Genomic DNA, 21,915 nt, shown 5'->3' with positions numbered 1-21,915 from the left:
CCCTCTTGGGTTGGGTTAAAGCATACCCCATTAGGACAGAAACTGCCTCTATAGTTGTCAAGAGATTACTCCAGGAGATTATACCTAGCTTCGGGCTGCCAGTAGTCATAGGATCAGATAACAGCCCCGCCTGCCTTTGTAGCCAAAGTATTTCTAAGTATAGCTCAAGCCTTAGGCCCAGAATCTGGACAGGCATGAGCAGGACTCTAAAAGTACTTTAACTAAATTTGTCCTAGAAACCGGTGAAAACTGGACCAACCTCCTGCCCTTCGCTATCTTATGGGCCAGGTGTACCCCCTACCAGAAGGGGTTCCCCCTTCGTTTGTGATCATGTATAGTAGACCTTCCCCTATCCTTCCCAGGGTCAGGGAGAAACTGAAAGCTGGAATTCATAACCATTCCATTCCTTAAGTCCTTACAGGCTCTATACCCAGAGAGCCACCCATAAGCTTGTTCGAGATGCACTGCCAGTGCCCACCGCGGACCCTGTACATCCCTTCCAGCCCGGGGACTCGGTGTAGGTAAAGAAGTTCACTGCCCAAGGACTCACCCCAACCTGAAAGGGATGCTACACTGTTATCCTGAGCATGCCCACGGCTGTTGAAGTGGACGGCACCCAGATCCGGCTACACCACTCCCAGCTCCTGCACCAGGAAACGGCCTGGATCCTGGCAACCAGCGGCCTCACCCGTGAGATCCCTAGCCTAGGCTCCACGCAGGCCAGGAGGAGACTCGACACCTGCAGGAGGGGAATTGGACTTCAGTGAGGACAGTACTGATAGGGACTGTGGTACTAGGGGCCTTGGTAACTGTAAGAACATTTTTCTAGCCAGTGAGAAAGTCCAGGGCTAAATAAGGCTAGATGTGCTAGGGGGTGGGAGAGCAGGAACAGAACAGAGAATGCCCTTAAAGGAAGTAATGAAGTATGGTAGCAACCATACTTAGGTAAAAACTGCTGTTTGAATTTTAACCCTGCTATTCTGGCTTCTGTACACACTTGCTTGCTTGGACAATAGGATGGTTTGAAAGTTGGTACAGCCGATCCCCTTGGTTTCATCAGGGAGAGAATAAGTACTGTACAGGTTCTAATGCTCAGGCAACAATACCAGTCCCTCTGCCACGGAGACAGCCTCGGAGAAGGGTATATAGAGACAGAAGTTCCATGATTAGAACTTACAAAAAAGCAAATGGGGGAATGATAGAACAAAACAGAAGCTCTAAACAAACCCCCTTTCCCAGTACTGGGAGCAAAAGTCTTAAACTGTTCCACAAACCCCCTTTTTCCAGTACTGGGAACAAAGACCTTAAACTGTTCCAGGAAACAGCTCTGAGCAACAGGTGCTAACAATTAAGAAAAATAAGAGGTAGGGTTATCAGATAAGAACAACTGACTAAGTCAGGAGGTCTATTGTAAAACTTACTGCAAACAAGCCCAGTTCCTTTTTAGAAATTCCCCGAATTACATTGTACCCCGCCCCAGGTTATAGTTTTCCCTTTATAAGCGTGTAAGATTCTACATTCAGGGTTCAACTCCTCTGCTCCTGCGTGAGTCACGAGTTGAGCCCCAGCGCGCTGGAATAAAAGCCTCTTGCTGTTTGCATCAAGTGACGCCTCCTGTGGATGATTGGGGTTGCCGTCGATTCGTGGGACAGAGTAAGGGTCTCCTTTTGGGGGTCTTACAGGATAAAGTCAAACGGTGGGAAACCCCTGGGATTGGATAAAAAGTAAAATGATGGACACATACTTAGGTGGGTACAGGAACAATTAACATGATAATGAAGGAATTTGAGGCATCTGTCCTGGCGACCACCACATTTGGTTGTGCCCCAGGGGCTCCAGCAAAAGAGGAAGTTACAAGTTACCCAGACATCTCACAGATATGTTATCTTAGAGGCAAAAAAAGGCAAATGGGCTCAGGAAAGATCTAAGTTGATCTTTGTCAGGGAAAATATCAGCCTAGGAATGACTGCCCACTATAACCTGTTTGTAGCTAAATATTTAATTTTCAGACCATCTTTTGTGGTTATTTTAGGTCTCTGAGTTTTCAAGACTGCCACACAGGCCTCCCCTGAGTTTGTCAGGTTAGCAGGTGGCTTCTTTCGTTCACACAATCATTGAGTAATAAATTTACCTAGTCATGTGAATAAAATCCCAGACTGGCAACCTTATGTTGCAAGGGAGTCACCCTAATTTCATTGGTAAGACATTTCTATCTCCACCCTATTATCATTAGGAAAAGGAATGCAAACTTTTGATTGGCTAGGTATAAACATATACTATGACTCCTGCCTCAATTTCCCAATAAAAGCCTTGCCATAATCTTAATCTCTGATTTTGTTACCATGACTTTCCACCTTTCTTGGGTCTCTGTAATAGTTGGTTGTATATCTGCTCCTTTGGTTGGAACAACCAGTAAGTCAGATTTACACCCCCCTCTGTGGAAAGAGATCCCAGGTAAGTTCAGTGACTACAGGGTAGACAATGAAAAATGGCTGGGTATATCTTAAGAGAATGGGGACCTATAAATCCTATGAGCCAAACAGCCAGGTATTTTGAAAAATCTGCACACAAAAATGACCAAGGTTTTTATGGGGATTGCCTCTTCAGCATGACTGGCTTAATCATTCAGGTAAGAAATAACTCTCTTTTTCATTTCATGAATTTTCAATATAATGTAAACTAAAAAAGATATTAGATTTCTAAAAATTGGTTATGGCTCTCTCTCTTCACCAACTCCATTTTCCTTTCTCTTCCTCCTCCTATGGCTCCCATTTTCATCCTCATTTTTCTGTACCAAACATTTATGAAATAACCCCTGTGTTCAGGATTTTATATCCAGCACTGGCCAATAGAACTCTCTTCCTTGATAAATATTATGTGCGGGAACTTTCTGGTAGGGTAACACCAGCCACATATAACTATTGAGCACATAAAATGGGGCTAGTGTGACTAAGGAATTGAGTTTTAAATATTATTTAATTTGAATTAATTTACATGGCTCAAGTGGCCAGTGACTACTCTCTGGAGAGCAATGTGCAGGACAGTGGGCATTCACTAAGGCAAAACACATGGTTCCAACCTCTAGAGACTGAAACCTGTTGTGTGATGTGTGTGTGTTTGATGTGTGATGTGTGTGTGTGACACCAAAAAACAGGGAGAAGGGCCCAGCCAGAGCAGAAATGCATCCAGTGTACTCAGGGGATAAATTGATTGCACTATTGGCTAAGAAGGCCACGTATTGGTGTTTGGAACAATAAGAATATAGAAATACTTTATTTCATGAAGAGATATGACGAAAAAAAAATTTGTTCAGGATGGTTACCAAGAACCAGTGTTAGACTAACTAAAGGAAGTAAATGGAATGGGTATGACCAGGCTGGACACCTTAGAACTAATCCAGGTGTTAGGTATAAACATTGATTAAAGAGTGGCAAAGCAAAAATTCTTTAAAGGAAAAAAAAAAGACAAAATTCTGGAATTGGCTATACAGGAGGGAAGAAGAGTTAAAGATGTCTGAAGGAGTGGTGAAACTGAAAAAATACCTTATTTTTCCAACAGAAAGAGGAAAGTTCACCAAGGCTCATGTTGCAGGCGATGAGCTCAGTCTCAGGCAGGTTCAGTTGTGATGACTTGAAATCACAGATGGAGAAGCTCTGTAGGGATTTGACAAAAACAGAACTGGAGCTCTGTGAAGCTTCAGGTGTTAGGTACTAACAGCACCTGGGTGTTGGCAACACAAGGCCATCCTTAGGGTCCAATCAATGAGTCATGTTAAAAGGAGAGAATCTTGCCTGGCTGGTGTTTCTCAATGGTTAGCATTGATCTGTAATCCAGGAGGTCACAGGTCAGGTGGGGCACATGCTCCAATTGCAGCTCCATCCCCAGTGGGGGGGCTCTCTTTCCCTCTCCCTTCCTCTCTGAAGTCAATAAAAATATATTTTAAAATAATAAAATAAAAAGAATAATGAATTTGAGAAATTTATATCCATTAACAAAACCACCCAGATCTTTACTCTTGCCCACTTGAGGGTAAGCAGATCAAAAAGAGCAAGTGAGGGACTAAAACAAGAAGGTAAGAGAGAAACAAAATAGGTTCATATTATCTTTACCCCCCTCTCTTCCTGTAAATTTGCTGACACAAGGAGCTAAAAATGGCCGTCTTATAGTCTCAACTTTCAACTTAAAGGAACTATTATTGTTTCCCCTAGAAAAAATATTCTTCCTTTGAAATTAAGATCATGAGCTGAGAACAGCCCAAAGTCGCAGGCACAACAAGCAAAAGTTTATTAGTGAATCATTAGAAATAATAGTGAGGACTGACACTTTGATTTTCACTCCTTGATTTTGGAAACCGTAAGTCAGGTCTATAGAAGAAATAGCACCATGGATTAGTCTTTGATAACTAGCATATACCAAATCTGGAGGCCATTGCCCCAGCCACACAAGTATGGTAACTGATTCTTCAAAGATCATTCCAGCTACTTCAGAATGATGGGACATGGTCAGACCAGAGAATTCCACTGCATGAGCCTATTTCTGCTCTGTACTTTGTTTTTCTTTTTAAAAATATATTTATAGTAATTTCAGAGATGAAGACAGAGAGAGAGATAGAAATATCAACGATGAGAGAGAATCATTGATCGGCTGCCATACGGGGAACTGAGCCCGCAACCCAGGTATGCTCCCTGACTGGGAATCTGACTGTGACCTCCTGGTTCATAGGTCGATGCTCAACGACTGAGCCATGCTGGCCAGACTCAACTGTGTTCTTTCAAGAAGTGCCAATATATCATGCAGAAGTATCTGTAAATTAAACTCAATTTATTATTATTATTATTATTATTATTATTATTATTACTATTTTGGCCAACACAATAGTCTCTTTTTATTTTTAAATTTATTTTATTTTATTTTATTGTTTAAGTTATTACAAATAGTAATACATATGTCTCCTTTTTTTTTTTTCCCCCACTGACCTCCCCCGGCCTCCCCTAGGGGTGGCATTCAGACAACTGGTCATATGGAATTGCCCATGAAGCCAGAAATAAGGCATGGATGGAAAAAGCTGAAGGCATATGGGTCATGGGAATCTGAGCCACTCTGTCAGGCAGCTTACTTGTGTTTACAGGGCCTGTTCAAAATCATCCTTTTATATTCTACTTCAATTTAGTGATGGGCTTGGTGGTCAGATTACACCCTTTCATGTTGGGCAATTCAGGTTGCATGGTAACTTGTTAGATCATGGTCAGGCATGTTAAAACCAGTAACAACGGAGAAATTGTTCCTCAAAAGGAAAGCCATTATTTGCAGAGGATTCTAGAGCTTGAATACAAAATCCTAATTGTCTGGACTGCAATTCAAACATAGGGGCCCACCGAAGGCTCCATATAGCATCCCTGTCTTACACGGATACTTCCAGCGCCATTGCGCTGTTGGGTCATATGGTTCAAGTGACAGAGCAGATTTCATGGCAACCAGACTAGTGGCAGAGAGTCCTGTTGTGCTGGGTCTCACTAAAATGAGCAGCTTTTCTGGCCTCCACTTCATACGGGTCTGTTCAAATGAGGCACCCATGGCCTCAGACTTCAGAGGCCACCAAAGCCATGGGCTTATTTCTCAGCAATCGTTGCAAAACCCAAGATGAAATGTAGATACATTACATCCCAGAAGGCTGGAGATGGAGGTGTAATTTTAGGAAACAGTCTGGATACTGTGAGGTCAAAGATGGCTGTATATATACAATACTCTATTGTGTATTTGTTTCTCATAAAAGTACAGGGTAGCAATTCTGAAACTGTTATAATTGCATGTATCCCAGGTTGAACAAAAAAGCAGTATCTGTAGATAATAAGAGCCTGGATCACCACCGCCAGTGAAAAGATACAAGTATAAGAGTGGGGTCAGGGCAAGTATAGCATGAACCATTGGTTATGATTGACTGAGACCAGCCCTCTTCATATACTTGTCCTCCCCTAAAACATCTCCCAGTGCACAAGCTAGCTATGAAACAATAACAGGGACTTACTCTATAAAAATGCTTTTATCAGGCAGGGTGGATCACATCTGTTTAGATCTCTTATTGCAAATAAACATAGAATTTATGGATTAATGATGTTGAGCTGGTGATGGGAATTAATCTCATAGGCACTTTTAAAACCTGTATTAGTAACAGAACATAAAACTGGGAATCCTAAGAGTGAAATCACTGCCTTTGAGGACAGTGTATTTGCATATGCTACTCAGAACATGTCTTTTAAACCAAATGCAAATTGCACATTCGTGCAGGAGAAAAAGACGATTAGGATGCAGTGTCTGACGCCTTCTCTCCCTCCAAAATCAATTCTGTGTATGTCTGCTTCTTGCTTGTATCCTAAAAAGTATTAATAAGCTTCAGATTGGGAAAATTTTCAGATTCATATGAATCCATTTTGACAGTTATATTCTTTGTTTTAACATATTCATGATAAGAGAAATACAAATTAAATACATACTGGCATGCCATTCCTCTACTCAGAAATTAGCAAAAATCAACAACTTTAAACCTTTATTACCCCACAGAGGAAACTGGCCATCCTATGTAATAAAACGCTAATATGCAAATTGTCCCCTCAACTGGGAGCTCGGCTGGAAGTTTGACCAGAGGGTGGGGCCGGCTGTGGCCCCTCCCCCTGGCCAGCTCGACCTGATTGCCCCATTAGGGCAGGCCAGCCAGACCCCACCCATGCACGAATTTATGCACCTGGCCTCTAGTATAAAATAAAATAACATATATGTATTCTCACTTTTTAATAAAACTTATTATTTTGCAATAATTATCTATTTATAGGAAAGTGCAAGAAAATATACAGGGAGGTATCAGGCACCCTTCACCTAAACTCCCTCAATGTGAACATTTTATATTATCAAACAAAAGTCTTAATATTGGTTCAAGCCATACAGCTTATTCAGATTTTACCAGTTATACCTATACTCATTTGTGTGCCCATACATGTATATGTGTATCTCTATGCAAAATCATCACAAGTGTAGCATTTTGTAATCATTATCACAATCAAGATAATGAATTATACTATCACACAAGACTTCCTCATTCTACCTTTTTATATTTACACTAGAGGCCGGGTGCACGAAATTCGTGCACAGAGGGGGGTTGTCCCTCAGCCCAGCCTGTACCCTCTCCAATATGGGACCCTTTGAGGGATGTCCGACTGCCTATTTAGGCCCGATCACGGTGGGATCGGGCCTAAACGGGCAGTTGGACATCCCTCTCACAATCCAGGACTGCTGGCTCCCAACTGCTTGCCTGCCTGCCTTCCTGATTGCCCCTAACCGCTTCTGCCTGCCAGCCTGATCACCCCCTAACCACTCTGCTGCCAGCCTGTTTGCCCCCAACTTCCCTCCTCTGCCGGCCTGGTCACCCCTAACTGCCCTCTCCTGTAGGGTTGATCACCTCCAACTGCCCTCCCTTGCAGGCCTGGTCCCTCACAACTGCCCTCCCTTGCAGGCCGGGTGCCTCCCAACTGTCCTCTCCTGCTGGCCATCTTGTGGTGGCCATCTTGTGTCCACATGGGGGCAGGATCTTTGACCACATGGGGGCAGCTATATTGTTTGTTGCAGTGATGATCAATCTGCATATTACTCTTTTATTAGATAGGATAGAGGCCTGGTACAGGGGTGGGGGCCAGCTGGTTTGCCCTGAAGGGTGTCCCTGATCAGGGTAGGGTTCCCTTGGGGCGTGGGGCGGCCTGAGCGAGGGGCCTGTGGTGGTTTGCAGGCCGGCCACGCCCCCTGGCAACCCAAGCGGAGGCCCTGGTATCTGGAATTTATTTTCCTTCTACAATTGAAACTTTGTAGCCTGGAGCGGCGCCAAGACTGGGGCTCCCTCCGCGGCCGGCAGCCATTTCTGTTGGGGTTATAATTGAAACTTTGTAGCCTTAAGCGGGTGGGCCCGGCCAGGGTGTGCTGAAAGCTTTGCTTCCCCTGTTGCCGGGGGCAACGCTGGCCTGCTCTCTCAAGCTCCATTCTGCCACCATTTGTTTGAATTTGTTTACCTTCTATAATTGAAACTTTGTAGCTTGAGTGGAGGCTTAAGCCTGGCAAGGGCAGGCAGAAAGCTTGGCTTCCTCTGTTACCTAGGAAACCTTGCTCTCTGTGGCTGTAACCATCTTGGTTTGGGTTAATTTGCATACTCGCTCTGATTGGATAGTGGGTGTGGCTTGTGGGCGTGGCTTGTGGGTGTGTTGGAGGTATGGTCAATTTGCATATTTGTCTATTATTAGATAGGATTTAGCCCATCCCTTCCCCACCCTGACCTTTAGAAATGACTAATCTGTTCTTCACTTCTAAAAATAAAGGTCTTCACTTTTAAAAGAAATTGCCCAATTATTTTCTAGAGTGTTGTACCACTTTACATTCCCACCAGCAACATACAAATGAACATACTTGCTAGCATTTGTGCTATAAGTACTTTTTATTTTAATCATTCTTATAGGCATGCAGTGATGTCTCATTGTGGTTTTAATTTGCATTTCTTCAATGGCTAAAAGATGCTAACTAAACATTTTTTCACGTACTTACTTGACATCTATATATCTTCGGCAAAATGGCTGTTCATGTCTTGACCAATTTTCTAATTTGATTACTTTCTGTTGAGTTTTGAGAATTCTTTATATAGTCTACACATAAGTCCTTTGTTGGATATGTGGTTTGTAAATACTTTTGCTTAGTCTGTAGCTTATCTTTTCCTCCTCATAATAGACCTTTTCATAGAGGGAAATTTAAAGATTTTTTTTTTCTGAGTCCCATGAACCAGTTTTCCTTTTATGGCTTATCTTTTCATCCTCTTAACACTGTTTTTCAGACAGCAAATTTTTGAAATTTTGCCGAGTCCAATTTATCAAATTATTTCTTATTAACTTTTACTTTTAAGTGCTCTGGGATTCAAGTCTAAGAATTATTTGCCTAATCATAGGTGTCAAAATTTTTTTATCCTGTTTTCTCTAGGAGTTTTATAGTTTTGTGTATTAAATTTATGTTCCTGATCTACTTTTAGTTAATTTTTGTATAAGGTGAGTGAATTACTCTGAGGTTTATTTGTTTGCCTGTGGATGTCCAATTGCTCCAGCATCACTTAATCAAAAATCTATCTCTCCTTTATTAAATTGCCTTTGCATCTCTGTCAAAAATTATTATACTTGTGTAGATTTGTTTCATTTTCCTGTTCTGTTTCATAATCTTTGTGCCTAGTCCTCCAACAGTGCCACATTGTCTTAATTTCTGTGGCTATGTACTAGTATGCAGCCAGGGAAAATGACTCCTCCCGCTGTGTTCCTACAGTTCAAAATAGTTTTGAGATAATACAGGATGTTTCTCTGTCCATATAAGTTTTAGAGTAAAATTCTTTATATTTAGGGGAAATAGACCTTGTTGAGCTACTGATAAGAATTAGGTGGAACCTATATATAAATGTAGGGAGTATTCATATCTCTACTATATTAAACTACAAGCCCGGTACATGAAATTTGTGTACTGGGGGCGGGGGGGGGTGGTCCCCCAGCCTGACCTGTGCCCTCTCACAGTGTGGGAGTCCCGTGATCAATCACCCCAAAGAGGTAGGTCCCGCCCACCCACCCGGGGCTCCTCAATGGATTGCCCCAAAGAGGTAGGCCAGAGCCAGGGGTCCTGCCCCTGCACCGTGTGGAGCTGCGGGACCTCCTGCCTCACCACGCGGACCTGCAGGAACTGCCTCTGCGCCGCACACGCAGGGTCAAGCCCCTGCCCACCAGTGTACGCCTTGCTGTGCACGCAGCCCCGCCCATCCGAGTGTGCCTGATGTGCACGCAGTCTCTTGTGATAGCTCATTACGGCATGAAGGCGTCACAGCGTGAGGGCATCACGACCACATAGGCTTTTATTCTATAGGATTATCCAAACTATGAGTATGGTATGTCTCTACAAGCAATTAGGTCTTCTTTGATTTATTTCATCACACAAATTCCTTACATGTTTTCTTAGATTTTAACAAATATTTAATTTTCTTTGGAGTTATTGCAAATGGCACTTTAAAAAATCCTGTTCCCATACCTGGCTGGTGTGGCTCAGTGGTGAGCACTGATCTATGAATCCAGAGGTCACAGTTCAATTTTTAGTCAGGCCATATGCCCGGGTTATAGGCTCAATCCCCAGTTGGGGCTTGCAGGAAGCAGCTGGTCAATGATTCTCTCTCATCATTGATGTTTCTATCTCTCTCTCCTCTTTTCCTCTATGAAATCAATAAAAATATATATTTTTTAAAAAGAAAATTACCTACAATACAAGGTGAAAAAACAAAAACCAATAGCATGTTTATATACTAACAAGTGGAAATAGGATTTTAATACATATATATATTTATTATTATTATTGATTTAAGAGAAGATGGGAGAGGGAGAGAGAGATAGAAGCATCAATGATGAGAGACAATCATTGATAGGCTGCTTCCTGCATGCCCCACACTGGGGATGACCACCTGGTTCATAGGTAGATGCTCAACCACTGAGCCATGCTGGCTGGGCTGTAAGTAATTTTCTTGTTGTCCTTCTGTTACTGATATCCAGCTTGATTTCACTGTGGTCAGAGAACATCCGCCAGGTGCTTGGCCAGAGAGAGCAGCTTTTCTTGTGACTGTTGTGCATTCCTGTTGGGCAGTTGCAGGTTGCTGGACTCTCTGGCTCCGTGCTGCTTGGACCAGTTCCACAGGTTTTGACCTGCGTTGTGCAGGTGCCACTGGCAGCTGTATTTCAGTTTATCCTGTACCTCTTACCTACTGCCTTGGGCTTCAACTGCTCTGCTGCTCCCTGGGACACCTGTAAGAACCTGATTTGTACAACCAGAATGGCAGGAGAGTTCCTACCCTTTGAGTCATCTTACTCAGTGGATGATTACACAAAATTCCACTCACTTTTTTCTTTCAAGGCCACTGGGCCTTTCATAATAATGGTCTTCATTAGTCCCAAGACAACATTAAGCACCCATATCTTTAGTGGAGGCAAGCCAGCCATCTCTTCCTGTATTAGCTTATCCTCCTTTCCTTACTTTCTCCCTCCTTTTTTTTCTTCTTTCTGTAACCCCAAATAAACTACCTTTGCCTCAGATCCTACTAATGTGGAATTTGGGTTAACAGATCGGACATACAAGTCTGGGCTTGCACATTACTGACATGTATAAAAAAATCTGGTGAAGTAAAAATATCACTAAAATATGTTTTAAATTCTATCTAAAATTATTTACTTTATACTTTTATGTTGCTAAATGCCATCCAATAGAGATGAATTTAGATCAACAGCTATCTTTGAAAATACAATACCTCTTGCTCGGCCTATGTGACTCAGTGGTTGAGCATCAACCCATGAACCAGAAGGTCAGGGTTGAATTGCCAGTTAGGGCACATGCCAGGGTTGTGGACTCGATCCCCATTGTGGGGTGTGCAGGAGGCAGCTGATCAAAGATTCTCTCATCATTAATGTTTCTATCTCTCTCCCTCTCCCTTCCTTTCTCTGAAATAAATAAAAACATATATTTTTAAAAATACAATTCCTCTGGAGAGGACATACAATTCATTATCATAGATAATATGAAAGACAGAAGACCAGACAAAAATAAATTTAGGAAGAAACCAAGCATTACTAAAAAGTCTAAAGACTGATATATAATCAACATTATTTACTTGGGAGATCATTAACAAGATAGGTACCTCATTATCTTTATTTCTCTCCACCCTATCATTTTCAGTAAAGATAAAGAGTTTTTATTGGCAGATGTGCAAAAAAAAAAAAAAAATCATATGACTTCCTCCTCCAATTCCATTAACTTCTTGTCATAATTTTAATCTCCAGGTTAAACACCAGGACTTCCCATTTTCCTGGGCTTGTGTAGTGATTGGTTGTAATTTTGATTCTTTTGCAGTAGTATCCAGTTTCTCAGATGCATATCCCCCTCTGTGGAATGATTGTCCTGATCAGCTTAGTGATTATAAGATAGAAAATGGAAAGTACATCATTAATTTCTGGCATTACCTTGAAAGACAAGGAACATATAAAATCCTATTGAATGAAACAGCCAAGTATTTTGAAAAATTTGCACCAGAAAATGAACAAAATATTTTATGGGGATTACCTATACATCATGGATGGCAATATCATACAGGTAAGAATGACTCTCTTTTTCATTACAATGACCCTTTGACTTAACTGAAAATTAAATAGGAAGCATTACCTTGTATATATAACACCACTTTTGTGAAAATTATTTTTCTTTTTCCTCTTCCCACTCCTTTTCCAACTATTTCCCCCCACTCCTCCCCATCTACTTTTCTCCTCATTCTTTCCTAAACTAATTTTATCAAGCATTTATGGAATGCCCCAGTTTGCATGGTGTTTCTACTCAGAACTGTGTGCAATAATGAAAAATTTATCTTTGCACTGTCCAGTAGGGGAACAGGAGACCTACTGTGCTTATGTGTTATTATATATGGCTAATGGGCACTTGAGATGTATAATGCTCAATTCTCAATTTTATTTAAATTAATTTAAATTTAAATAGTTACAAATGGCTACTGGATTCTTCATTCACTGAGACACCGCATATTAGACCTAGTTCATTCCATATCAACAACTATTAATTGAGATGCTACTAGGTGCCAAGCCTAGTTCTAAGTCCTGGGGAGTATACCCATGAACAAAGGAGTTAAAGCAATATACATTAAATACACAAGGTTACATAAAATTAATTTCTATTACCTACCGTTCTAAATGTGATTAAGTAATCATGTAGACTGGAGTGACAAAGCATAAAAATCCTTTGCAGGAAAACCTTTCTCTCATATGTTTTCTCCCTGAAAATTATATCTCCATTCAGAAATGAAAGTGAAGATTTGTATTGTAACAAAAATATCATAAATTCCAAACTCTCTTATTCTGGCTAACAATGGCATTCAAGAAATAAGGGACCTTCGCCATCAGCTTCCAGATAATTGTACTGAAAGAAAAGAATCAGCCCTAACCGGTGTGGCTCAGTGGATAGAGCATCGGCCTGCGGACTGAGGGGTCCCAGGTTCGATTCCTGGTCAAGGGCATGTACCTTGGTTGCGGGCACATCCCCAGTGGGGGGTGTGCAGGAGGCAGCTGATCGATGTTTCTCTCTCATCGATGTTTCTAACTCTCGATCCCTCTCCCTTTCTCTCTGTAAAAAATCAATAAAATATATATATATATAGAAAGAAAAGAATCAATGAGAGAATGGGTAGTTTTGTGGAAAAGATAGGAGATGAGACTCTGCAAGGTCTGATCTGTGATAGCATCCTGAGCTGGCATTACAAGCAAGTTCGTCAGGGGGATCTCCTAATACCCAGTATAAGTCCTATTCCTAGGCAGTCCTTAGCATGGAGAAGAAAAATATCTGAACTCCTGGGACATGGTTGAGGAAGATCCCAAACATCCTGTATAATAAAAGACTAATATGCAAATTGTCCCCTCAGGTGATCATTCAACCAGGAAACAGGGAGTTTGACCTCTCGCTATGATATGTGCTGACCACCAGGGGGCAGTGCAGAACATGGCGGGCATCGGAGATGCTGCGCTGGCAGCTGGTGGCAGTGGAGGCGCTGCTGGCCCCAATGGGCCCCAAGGAGAGTGGGAACACGGTGGGATGGTGGAGCAGGTGAGGGGGTGGCCCCAGGCCATGGCAAGGTGCCAGGCAGGGCTACAGGGCTGTGAGGCTGGGAGCGTGAGCTGGAACATGATCTCTGCAGGCCACCCTGAGGGACCCCACCTGTGCACGAATTCATGCACTGGGCCTCTAGTAAGTTTCATAAAGTTTTCTACCCTGGATTCACTAATGAACAAATGGCAAGGTCAAATGTTGGATTGGACACCTTGCAAAATTTTATTTTTACTCAAGAACATAATAAATGGGATTCTTCTCTTTTTTAGTGGTTGATTTTACTTAGTATTTAATTGAAGTAAACTACATGACATAACTAGAGAAAATCAAAATAGGATTACATTTTTAAAAAATAACCATAAAAGTATTTCAAGCTAAGGACCATCAACAATGACCAGAAAGAAAATATATTCTCATCTTTAAAGAACTATTTTTACCCTCTGTCCACTCTTTCTCTGCCTCCCTACTCTCCCCACTAACTCGTCACCCACCTCAATACCTAACTTTACAGGCAACCACGGGTTTTCTGTCTCTAACAGAAGATTAGGGAGCATTATCTAGAATTTTCATATAAACTATTGTATACTCTTTTTTGGTCTGGTTTACTTCAGTTGTCATGATGCTTTTGAGATTTATTCATTTGCTTGCATATGTCGGTATTTATTCATTTTTATTGCTTAGCAGAAATTTTGCCTAGAAAAATGTTGGAATTGGGAAGAGAATATTGGGAGTCTAAGACAAGATAAAGAAGTGCCATGAGAGAGGAAAAGATGGGGGAAAAGGGAGGGCTGTGGAAAGTGTACAGAAATTTATGTTAGATTCCATGCCTCCACTCAAAGGACTTAAAACACAGGAAGGAAAATTAGAAATGATACAACCCAAGGACAATAAAAGGCCTGTGAATAAAAACATACTAGATAAAAATGAGAGTGTTGTGAGCTAGAAATAGAATAAGATTTGAATTGAATCTTGAAAAAAAGGTGGAATGTTGTTGGATTTTTTTTTAAGTAATCTATAAAGAAAAAAATAGAATGAACTAAAGGATAAAGCTTGGAATTAGTGTAGCATATGGGAGAGAAAAGGAGAGGGAGAGAAGGAAATGCTGGGATTACAGTAGATACGTAAACTTTTGCTAGAGAAATAATATAATTGGAAAGTGGGGTAAGTTGATAGTAGAAATTTAGGTTTGAATAATAACAAAAATAGAGTTAATTTTATTCTTGAAAAAAAAATGTGAATGACAAAAAAAAACACTTTTTGGTAAAGGCTACTGAGGATGATGTATGGGAAGATAAGAAAAAATTCCTCAGAGAACATAATGACCAGAGGCAAGCATGTTTTTTTTTTTGTTTGTTTGTTTTGTTTTTAACCTACAGTTTAGAAATGGTCCAGTAAACCTAACTCTGGATTCCCTCTTTTCAGGCAGATTAGCTGACCCCACCAGAAAAACAGACTGTGGCCATAAGTCTGGGGATCATCTGTGCATCTCTGTAGACAGTTGGTGGGCCGGTGAGTATAACGTAAAAGTCAAATCACAAATTGATGACCTTTCCACAAAGAATCAATTTAACGCTGAATCCCAAATAGAGGAACCAAAACTAAAACCAGTATTACTGCTTTTAGAAAACAAATCAATTCAGCCCTAGCTGGTTTGGCTCAGTGGATAGAGTGTTAACCTGTGGACTAAAGCATCCTGGGTTTGATTCCCATCAAGGGCATGTACCTTGGTTGCAGGCTTGATCCCCAACCCTGGTAGGGGCACATTAAGTCCATTATTATCTCTTTATGTTTTAAAACAATAAACCTACAGCATAAATCCATTCTGCTTTAGGAGAGCAGGATTCTTAAGAGAAGCACATTCAAGTTGCATATGAGAATAAGGGAAATTTCTGATAGTTTCTGAAGTGCCCAGAACTACTGCTTAAGGTTTACTACGTTTCCCAATGTGTGGGTTTACCTTCATGATAGATTTCTTTACTTCAAAAGCAACCTCTTTTGTATGCTAATAATATTAATCATAACTTTTTGTTTACACAGACCTTAATTTTTATCTCTCTGCAATGCCCTTCCTTGCTGCAGTTGATTCTGGCATAATGGGGATACCATCAGACAAAATCACATTGCTTCCACCGTACAAGGATCAGATGAGTTTTTGTTTTAATGTTTCTAGCTGTCATTCATCCTTTCCAGAAGCAATGAAAAAGTGGAATGAATTTTACCAGGTTTTGTGTGTGGTTTTTGTTTTGTTTTTTAGTAATTTAATTAATATTCTTTGGGGGTGGCCAGATAATTTTTGAATAATATATTCAATGTAGAGTTTTTTTAGGCATTGAACAAGTTCTTAAGGAATTAAGTTCTTAATATTAAAATATTTATTATGATGACAGAAATATTAATGAGTTGATTACTGAATGACATCATATCACAATTAGCACCTTCATTACCCATTGAATATTGAGGCTGCCCTATCCACTTTCTCACACCAAATGAATTATATGCAAACACATGAGAATTATGATTTAATAGAGATAAAGTGTTCTCTTTTATCACAATTTCAGGGCTGACTGAGCAAAAACCTATATAGAAATACAAATATAATATAGGTTGTGGTGAATTTGATCAGATTATTTCAACTCTCTTTATAAACAAATATAACTTGACTGAAACAATCATTTGACAATCAGAATAGAATATTGATATCTAAAATAAAGTGCCAGGGATGAAGAGTAAATGACCAAAACAAACAAGTTTCCCGCTACAGATCTTTATATTTCATATGATTAGACAAAATACTCTTACTCCTTCCATTTACCCCATTTCTGACTCTAAGACAGTGATGGCGAACCTATGACACGCGTGTCAGCACTGACACGCGTAGCCATTTTTGATGACACGCTGCCGCATGCCGAGGATGAAACATTTGCTGCTCCTGAGGATGAAACATTTGCGAAATAATGTTTTTTCCTCAAAGTGACACACTACCCGAGTTATGCTCAGTTTTTTGGCGAAGTTTGACACACCAAGCTCAAAAGGTTGCCCATCACTGCTTTAAGACTTTGTGGAAAGTTCATTATATGGCCAGAGAACAAGTAAATAAAATACTAAAGCTCTGGTTCTGAACAGCATAAGATCCTAAAACACATGGTTTATTCCTTTCAAATGGTTTCAGCATCACTAGTAATTAATATAACTAATATTAAGTTTTTAGGGACTGTTAAGCATTGAACCTTTCATACCTTAACTTTTAGGGGGAAAAAACCCTCATTTAGATGTTGAAAAATTATATTTGTAAGTAGAATTGATTTTCAGGAAGAGAGACAGTTATCATTGCTTAAATAATATAACCCTGTTCTTCTTGGACAGCATTTAAAGTCCGATTCTAGTAGTTTTGATGACCTGCTGAAGTACTTATGGGCTGCACATGTCTCATCCTTGGAGGTTGCTCATAAACATTTTCACAACAGGTAAGAATGGATCTAAAAGTTATTTTGTTTTCGCAGGTAACAACATTTCCATCTTACATTGCCTTTTTCATTGAAGTGTTTTTTCAATCAACCTGTTTACCAATATGTCAACCATGGGAGGTATTGTAGATAAAGAGAAAACTAACTGACAAGAGAATGTTTTACTGGATAAGGTAAAAAGTGTTTTACAAGTAGGAAGGAAAATATGAAAAAAAGCAGATTTGTATTATAAAGTATAACAAAATAAAAAGCAATAAATCAAAATCAAACCAGAAGTCCAAGAAGACAAACAAACAAAAGGTTGTTTTGCCCAAACCGGTATTCCTAAACCAGAGAATGTAATGACAAATAAGTATATGATGTCTGCATCATTTTATCAGAGAAAATAACTGGGTTAACACATATTTGGAAGGAACTATCCAAGAGGCATATTGGTTATCATGCTGTGTAGCTAAAATAATGTTAAAAGTCTCCCAATTTTATAGCAAATGAGATTGAATGAGGCAGCATGACTTGGTCTGGGAGTGAATGACACTATATTTGGGGTAGTACCAGCCACCCAGAGTGAGATGTGGTGTAGAAAGAAGGAAAGGATGGGCGACTGGTTTAAAAACCACATGTAAGCACAGGTACACATGCTTGAGGCCTTCTTGTTAACCACCTAATTTTATCTTGCCCACTGACCACATATTCAATTAAGATAAACAATAACAGATTTAGGAGTCATATTGTTTTGTATATATTTGTTCTTCATATTACTTTAAAGCTGATTTTCATATTGGTCCACAGAAAAGTTCATACTCTTGGCATTCTGTGAAATGAATTGGAATTGTAGCCATCATCCCAACTTTTTGGTTGTGACTCAACTGCTTGGCTATTTCTATGACTGCCAATGAAATCTGAGGTTATTGGTCAAGCAAGTAGAGCGGGGGTTGCAACCTCAAGATCATAATTGAGATCAAGTGATTATAATTTATAGAAAACTAGAGGCCTGATGCACCAAGATTTGTGCAATAATGGGCCTTCCTTCCCCTGGCTATGGGCACCACCTTCGCTCTGGTCAGAGACGCCTTTCTGCCTTCCCACACTGCCCAGAGGCCTGGAGCTGCTGAGGTGGTGCAGGATGCCTGTGTCGTTGCCATGACGATGACACAAGCATCCCGCCCTGCCCCTGGCCACTTGGCACCTGCATATGCAAATTAACCCACCTCCTTTCTTGGGTTAATTTGCATACTCACTCCTGATTGGCTGGTGGGTGTCATGACAGTATGGTCAATTTGCATCTTTTATTAGTGTAGATAGTATATAAAATGATGTTTTTTGCAAACTTTCCCAATCACATGCAAAATGAAATTCTTCTAGAAAATTGCATTTTTAATATCAACTCTCAGAGGATAATGAGAGCACCCCTCAATATCTGAAATAAAATAACAAAGTTGAATTTACTCCAATTCTAGGAAGGGAAAACTACGTCTGTCAGGCCCAGTATCACTAAGCAGAACACTTTTCTCATCTAGTTTTGGGTTATTAGGAGATGCAGAGTTCAGGGATTCATGGATTTTAAGTGAGTTGAGTTACCAGTATGAGAATACTCAGGTAAGATAGCTATCAATTTTCATTAGAAACATGTTTATACAATGGGCCCCAGTTTCTAATGGCCAGTTCCTAAAGGACTGACTTTTGAAAGATGACACTGATTGGAGGCTTGCCAAACTCTGTTTCCCAAACCATTTCCCTGAGGCAAGTTTTTGTTGATGGATTGAGGAAGTCTAAAAATGTTTTGATGACCACTTGTTACTTTGTCTTCTCCTAGAGATGAGAAAACTTGTTTTTATTCTTGAAAGTGTGGTAGCACTTCAAGTGGTTAAAATTTAAGGATATTTCAGATTTTGTTTATGATCAAATTTCTATTATGTGCTTATTTTGTTTTTTATGCTCATTGCATTTATTCCAAACTACTGAATGTGACTAATTTGGAAATATTTGACTAATTTTTCAATAGATCAAATTTATAAATAACCTGAGGCAAAATAATATCCTTATGAATTGTTTGATGAGTAAGTTTAAATGTGAATGTGCCTGTTTTCTTCACACACCACCTCAGGGGAAAACAAACAAGCAAACACCTCTTGTTGATCTTAGTAGAAACATAAGTACAGAAGTTAATTCTTTTTTTACTAACATGTTTACTTCATTCCCTGAACTTCTGACTTTTTTACATGGCTGTCTACATAGATGTCAACCTAGACCTATATGAATATTTTTTAATAGCTGCATAACAGAATCCGAACTATGGATTTTCTTCTCATCTCTCAGTCAATTCTTACAACAATAAATTTTATAGATAGTATCTCTTCTGAAGTTTACACAGATTGGTAGTGTCAGGAAGATTTATGTCACGGGTTGTCTAACTCCAAAGACTAAGCTAAATGATGTATCCTGCAAACTGATATTCAAAGATCCATACACAGAAATCCTCAACCCTCAACACAATACTGGCAAACAGGATTCAGCCACATTAAAAAAAAAAAAGAAGAAGGATTATAAACCATGACCACGTGGGATTTATACCAGGAATGCAAGCACTGGAGATACTACAACAGTCAATCTCATAACCCAGATGGCTGTTAAGTGACTAACCTGTACAGAGATAAACAGCAGAGAAATGCTGCACAAAAGAATGATTCACAATCCCAGGATGGAGTGGAACAGGGAGAGATTTCATCACGCTACTCAGAACAGCACACAGTTTAAAACTTAACCATCGTTTATTTCTTGAATTTTCCATTTAATATTTTTGGACCAAAGGTAATGAAAACTGTGGATAGTGAAACTTCAGATATGGGGGGACTACTGTACACATCATCAGGAAAAAAAAAATACCAAGCTACCTAAAACACAAAAAAAAATAGTCTGTAAGCTATTTTATTGTTTAGTGGTTACCTGAAATGGAAATCACATGTTCCTTTAGAAATATCAAAATTCAGCAGAAATTTTGCTAATCTTCTTTGACTGTATCTTTACAGCCTATCTAATAAAGAGGGAATATGCTAATTGACTCTCACACTGTCACAAAGATGGTGGCAGCCATGGCCAATAAGGAGGTAATATGTTAATTGACTGTCACTCCCTCAAAGATGGTGGCCCCCACAGCCAATATGGCAGCGCCTGACTACAGAGTTCCCCAGTCCCCTCAGCTCCCCAGCCACCCATGGCTGGCCTGAGGCACAGGCAAGCCTCAGATGTCGGCTGCCCAGCCACCCAGGGTCACCTGAGGCTCAGGTAACCAAGGCTGGTTGAGGCACTGCCAGTAGAGGCAGCAGCAGAGGTGTGATGGGGCGTCACCTTCCCTTGGTCGCTGGGTCGCCTCCCACTCCTGAGGGCTCCCGGACTGTGAGAGGGGGCAGGCTGGGCTGAGGGACCCCCCCTCCAGTGCATGAATTTTCATGCACCCTGCCTCTAGTTTTAAAATAATGAGACTTGGTCACATTTCAGCTTATGCAAATGGAGCAGGATTTATGAAAAGGGAAAAGCATTCTACTAAAACCATTTTCTGGGATGGTAATTTCCAGATTTAAAATTCTAATGAAATCTTTCAAATTTTCAAATCTAAGAGCTAAAATCAACTGCCAGTTTCTACAATCCACATTATAAAAAGTGGTAGGATGTAGTTTTGAACAAAATATCTGTTTTGAAAATTGAGTTTGCAAAATTCTGAGTTGACTAATTATAAATGGGAACTTCCCTCCACTCCTTGCCTTGTAGGTTAAGGTATTATTCTAAACCAGAAGCAGATTTTGGAAGAAATTGGGCTTTGTTTGTGGATTATTTAGCTCCACCCCTCTTTCCTACAACTTTGGTTAGAACTTATGAATTCCATAAAGGTCTGCCCCCACGAATACTTCTTAGTGGTGATCGAGCCCTCTTCATCAGTGACTTTACTGGCTTTCAGAAAAGTGTCCTGCTTGCTCTAAATCTTTTGCACATTGTGCATAAGTATACAGGTAAGTAACACTTTAATTTTTGGAAATTCTTATTGTGTTGATTTCAGAAGTAATGAAAAACCATTAGAATCATTGTTATAAATCATTACAACAGAATGTCTAAAGAAATAAATTTTATCTTAACTCATAAATATCTTTACTATTTTTTTAGGAACACTGTCTTTTATTGTATGGAAAACTTTAATGATGTCAAAAATTGCAAGAGAACTGTTTCTAGACATTTTGGAACTCATCCTTCACTATTTTGATTAAGTACTTCTGGAAATATGTAATAAAATAAAAATCTATAAGAATAATTCCTCGAGGAAAAATGTTCTCAACAATTAGTCTTGCATATTTGCATAATTTTGTCTTGCCTATGCCTATATTTTAATTAATGTTGCTGTTAATTTGTTTTTAATAATTATTGAATTAGCAATAATAATAAAATGTTTACTGTTCAATGAAAATTTGGTTGAGCCCTGGCTGGTTTGGCTCAGTGGATAGAGCGTTGGCCCAAGGACTGAGGGGTCCTGAATTCGATTCTGGTCAAGGGCTCATGCCCGGGTTACAGGTTTGATCCCCAGTGGAGAGCATGTAGGAGGCAGCCAATCAATGATTCTCTTTCAAAATTGATGTTTCTATCTCTCTCTCCTTTCCCTTCAATAAAAAAATAAAAATAAGAAGAATCTCGGGCTATCTTTAAAAAAAAAAAAGAAAGAAAATTTGGTTGAGTAGCTGAATAAATGCCAATAAATTAATAAATATCA

General features: G+C 39.9%; 1 protein-coding gene across 1 annotated transcript; it reads left to right on the top strand.

Moving 5' to 3' along the window:
• Positions 1 to 2,488: 2,488 nt before the first annotated feature.
• On the top strand, positions 2,489 to 21,418 carry LOC307105408 (protein LEG1 homolog; the record flags this gene model as incomplete). The annotated part of the gene is made up of 9 exons (XM_079781159.1): positions 2,489 to 2,629; positions 3,559 to 3,707; positions 5,368 to 5,551; positions 11,874 to 12,183; positions 15,121 to 15,207; positions 15,736 to 15,920; positions 17,062 to 17,162; positions 20,928 to 21,166; positions 21,318 to 21,418. The coding sequence occupies 9 exons, from the start codon at positions 2,489 to 2,491 to the stop codon at positions 21,416 to 21,418; spliced, it is 1,497 nt and encodes a 498-aa protein (XP_079637285.1).
• Between the last annotated feature and the right edge of the window lie 497 nt (positions 21,419 to 21,915).

This window comes from Cnephaeus nilssonii (assembly GCF_951640355.1).
Source record: "Cnephaeus nilssonii genome assembly, chromosome: 9".
Classification (NCBI taxonomy): Eukaryota; Metazoa; Chordata; class Mammalia; order Chiroptera; family Vespertilionidae; genus Cnephaeus; species Cnephaeus nilssonii.
Note: the sequence above shows the minus strand (reverse complement) of the source record. Positions and strands in the feature narration are given on the sequence as shown.